This window comes from Cystoisospora suis, assembly GCF_002600585.1.
Source record: "Cystoisospora suis strain Wien I chromosome Unknown contig_5756, whole genome shotgun sequence".
In the NCBI taxonomy this organism is placed as follows: domain Eukaryota; phylum Apicomplexa; class Conoidasida; order Eucoccidiorida; family Sarcocystidae; genus Cystoisospora; species Cystoisospora suis.
This window is the reverse complement of record NW_027158546.1, coordinates 1-4,476: the sequence shown is the minus strand read 5'-3', so window position 1 is coordinate 4,476 and position 4,476 is coordinate 1. Positions and strand designations below refer to the sequence as shown.

General features: G+C 55.7%; 1 protein-coding gene across 1 annotated transcript; it reads right to left on the bottom strand.

Moving 5' to 3' along the window:
- Nucleotides 1–4: 4 nt before the first annotated feature.
- On the bottom strand, nucleotides 5–4,472 carry CSUI_009555 (alveolin domain containing intermediate filament imc14; the record flags this gene model as incomplete). Its single annotated transcript, XM_068069670.1, has 5 exons — nucleotides 3,861–4,472; nucleotides 2,820–3,515; nucleotides 1,661–2,500; nucleotides 1,097–1,203; nucleotides 5–143 (listed from the first exon to the last, which is right to left on the bottom strand). The coding sequence occupies exons 1-5, from the start codon at nucleotides 4,233–4,235 to the stop codon at nucleotides 5–7; spliced, it is 2,157 nt and encodes a 718-aa protein (XP_067918354.1). The 5' UTR covers nucleotides 4,236–4,472.
- Between the last annotated feature and the right edge of the window lie 4 nt (nucleotides 4,473–4,476).

Below are 4,476 nucleotides of genomic sequence, written 5' to 3'. Positions count from 1 at the left end.
GGCTTTACGCTGTGGGTTCCTGGGAAGCTGGCCGCGCACCATACCAGGAACCCACAGCGTAAAGCCGTGGGGACGGAGGGAGGACTGCGCGAGAAACTGCCGGCGGGGGCGCTTCATTAATAGTATTCGATGCGACGGGGAGGCTGTAGACAGCACAGATCCCAGCGATGATGAGCATGGCAGCACCCTCTTCGCTAGCGCCGTACGGGGACGGCACACATTCAACTTCACGAGAGTGGCGTGTGTGTGACTCGCGGCCTGATTGCGCCCTGGCTACGGGGGTGTCTAAGCAAAAACGACCTTTTGGAGCAACAGTAGCCAGAAAAAAACCGAGCTTTTCTACTAAAGTATACTCGGCCAACGGGCGAACACTGTGCGTCGCGAGGGCTCCTCCAACACTACCCAACGGGGCTTTTCGGAGCTCGCCAAACACTATAAGGACTGTAGGCCTTTTTATCAATATCAAGCAATCGCCTAGCAGAACACGCGACCACCTAAAAAATGCTGCCCATGCGAAGCAACGATAGCAATTGCTGATAACGACACACACACTCAAAAGCTACACAACGGGGAGATCTACCACAGCTGCGCTGACACCACGATAGTATTTTCTGTCCGCGGAGAGATGAAACCCTGTCTCTCTTCCCTGTCTGCCCAGAATGTTGCCTAGCATGAAATAAAAAACCCAGTCCACAATGTGGTTCAAATGACGTGCTAACAGCTGGCCGCCAGACCGTACACACGCGAGACTGCACTGTTGTAGCCGTGGCGTCTGTACCCGGCTCAAATTGAGCAACCGAGGCGCTGGCTGCGAAGCCGCAAAGCTGTCCTGCACGCGTGAGTATAAACGACCCACATCAACACCCGCGTACACTCGTACAGGCCTGCTCAAGGCTGCCTTCGTAACGTGCTTTCGCCCTGGACAGCACGCACGACCAGCCACCCCGAACTCGAAATCCATACAGAACGGTTGCCAAGCTATACTCCAGTGTCGCGACCGCCGTACACGTACGCAGAAGAGAGACGCGAAAAAAGCCCTGGAACTGGCCAACCCAGAAATGTTACCGGGATGACGTGGAGATTACATGCAGCATACCTGTGGATGTCATTTGCGTTGTTGGCTCTCTCGAACTCATCGAGTCGCATGGGGCCAAAACGTGTCTGAACGAGAACGTCACCGCCTAGAGGTGCAAACGAACCTGGCTGCAGGGGGCAAGTAAAAAAAAAGGGGAACAGAGAGCTTATAGCAGCTGGACGGGGAACGAGGGCTGTCAACACTGCACAGTGAGGACCTGGAAAACTGCTTGGAGGCGCCTGACAACAATGGCTTGTACAAAGGCGTCAGTCGGCCGGCGACACCGAAGGCGATACTAACTCGACACGGGTTGTGTACTAACGCACGCAGCTATTAGACACCAGAAAGGTCATAAAGCCTGTCACGACTTTCGGGGGGGTAAACCCTCAGCCAAATCAAAATTCCCCATAAATACAAAAATCGCGACAGGAGGATGGGCCACCGATTCAGAGGTGAAAACTGTTCTTTAATGGATGGTCGGCTCAGCATGGCACACGTAGAGGCACGCTGCTAATGAGATCTACGACGACACAGACGCTTGCTGTCAGCTTATCGCAGAATTTCCTTCTCGTAAACGGAGCTAACCGGAACTTGCGCCTCTCTCTGCCGTTCCCTGAGTTCCGTTCTCATCCGCTCTTGTTCCTGGCGCATCCGCTCCTTTTCGGCCTGAAATGCCGCCTGCTGTCTGAGCACCTCAGCGTGCACCTGTTGCTGCTGTGCCTGCAAACCAAGCAACTCCAGCTGCTTTTCCTGTTCCATGTTTGCCAGCCTCTCCCACTCCAGGAGGACACGTTCCCGTTCTCCTTGAAGCCTCACCTCCTCTTGTCGTCTTCGCTCCCGCTCAAGCGTCACGACCTCTTCCCTCCTTCGAATTTCGCTCTCACCGTCTGCTGCAGGCCGTTCAGCGCGTCCGCCATCACCCCCGGAGATTACCGTCTTGACTGTTGTCTTTTCCACCTTCACTTCCAGTGTCGCAGCCGGAGACGTTTGGCGATACTCACCACTCACTAACATCCCGAGTCTAGGAGACACGGTGGCTATGGAACCCACCTGAGTTGTTGGTGTATGCGCCGTTGAGTCCACAGGCCGGCCTCTACCCTGGGAGAAAGCATCGTCATTGTTGAGTTTTTCGAATTCTCGGAACGGCATCACCCCCATCTTCGTCTCAATCATCGGTTCCCCGGCACTATGCGTGATCCGTCCCAGGGACTGCGTGGAAGTCGCTTGGAGAGGTACAGAAGTAGTCCGTGACACCTCCCTAACCAATGCTGGCGACGGAGACATGAAGCGATCGGCCACTACTCGGCGAGGGGGTGCAGAAGCGTTGCGGAAGGGTTGTGACGCCGGGGCCAGGGAACGAACCTTAACCGGTGCCGGATAGACTGAGGTGACGGTAGTTGGGAGTGGCGTCACCGCCCGGGGAGTCTGCGAAGTGTCGACGCAAACAAAACCATGCGAGGCACTCAGGCGAAGACACGGGACCTGCGCGCGGTCAAGCAGATCACATGCGTCTGCGGCCGTATACACACGAGGCACACTATTCAAATTATACCGGGGAACGCACATACGAGCCAGAACCCATACCCACCCGCGGACACGGCGTTTCCTACAATGCTGAGCCGTTGCAGCAGTAGCAGAGGCAAGCTGACGTCGCTGTGGGCCGCGACAAGGTGCGCCACGTTTACAGATTGTATGCGTAAAGTGTACACGTCCGCAGACCGCGGGTGCACTGCAACTAACGTACCATGACTAGTGATCCACTTGTCTCCGGCACACACCAGTTCGAGCAGAGGCCCTTGTTTCTTCTTCTGCGCTGGGTGTTTCTCGGCATCACGACAAGATCCATGTTTATCGGTTGATGTCGGGGAGAAACCAGGCGAAGCTGGTGCCTCCTCGTGCCTTCAAGCTCTAAACCCCTTGGCTCAGGCAAATCATCATCAACAGGGACCGGGGGCATGAAGCAGCCAAAGAGCCCCTCAGCGAGAGTGTCGCAGCATCCTCCTTGTTGAGACACCACAGGGGGAGCTGGAGCCGAGGTAACGCGTACGATCGGAGGGGGAGGCGTGACAGGAACTCGGAGTTGCGTTGTCGTGCTCACAGGAATAACAGGGGGAGCTGGCCGGGGCGGGAAAGGGGCTGCACGTTCGACAGGGACGGAGTGGCTACGGATCACAGGCTTCTTTACGATTTTCTCCACATACCGAACCTGGGGCACGTGCACTACGCGGTCGACCGGCACGTGACGGTAGACTTTCTGAGGGACCGGGACATCACGATATTTATATTCGATGCGGTAGTCCGGAACTTCGACAATCTTTTCAACTGGGACTGGTTTATACACAACACGGGGGACGTCGACAATCTTCTCCTGGATAGAAGGACGGGGGACGTGAATTACCTTCTCTTGGATGATTGGACGTGGAATGGGAATAATTTTTTCCTGAAGCAGCACCGACATTCGAGCAGCCCGATCAGTCACGACGAAGGACGGGTGGCTGAAGTCGCTACCGGTCCGGGTAAGGCAAACCGCCGCATGATGGCAGCCAGACTTTTTCTCCACAGATAAAGACACCAAAAGCACAACACGACACGAAGAAAACATTCTCCAACAGCGGTTCCCCGAAGGCAGCCGCAGTCACGAGGGACGAACGAGTGTGACCGTTGTTACTGTAAGTTCACACAGCGTGGCAAAACTCCGGGCTACTGTAAGGAGCGCCTCAACTGCGAGTGCACTCTTCTGTGACCCACCGAAGTAGTCGTACAAGCGAGATGTCAGTTAATGTACCTGGAAGACCGGCGTTGGCACTTCAACAATCTTCTCAACCACCTGAATTTGCGGGACATCTACCAGGACCTCCCTGGTAACTGTCCGTGGGACCTCAACGACTCTTTCTCGGACTTCAGTACGGGGCACATGCACAACCTTTTCTACCACCATTGTGCGCCGATCCTCAACTATCCTGTCGCGGTATTCGACTTGCGGAACCTCAATCACCTGCTCCTGCACAATGGGCCTCGTGCGGTACGTGACATTTTCCTGTACGTGAGTAGTGGTGACTCGGGGAGAAGGAATACCCACCACCGCGGGCACGACAGGCATAGGCAACACAGGCCGGAGAGGCTGCGGGCTATCGCAGCACGATGGCGCACAACACTCCATTGCAACAAGAGGAGAATGACAGGTGGCTAATTCAACGAGCCAAAGAATCTGCCGACCGCAGTGGTGATGTCGTCTCCCCAAAGACGAAGTGCGGTGGTTCTGGCTCCTGGAGAAACTTGCCCCAGGTTCACGTGGTCTGGAACACGACACTCTGCCAGGAAAGGTACCCGACGCGACACGCACTGCTCCGTAACGAGAGAATCGAACAGACGCCCAAGGCCCATTCAGAACAGGCAGAGAG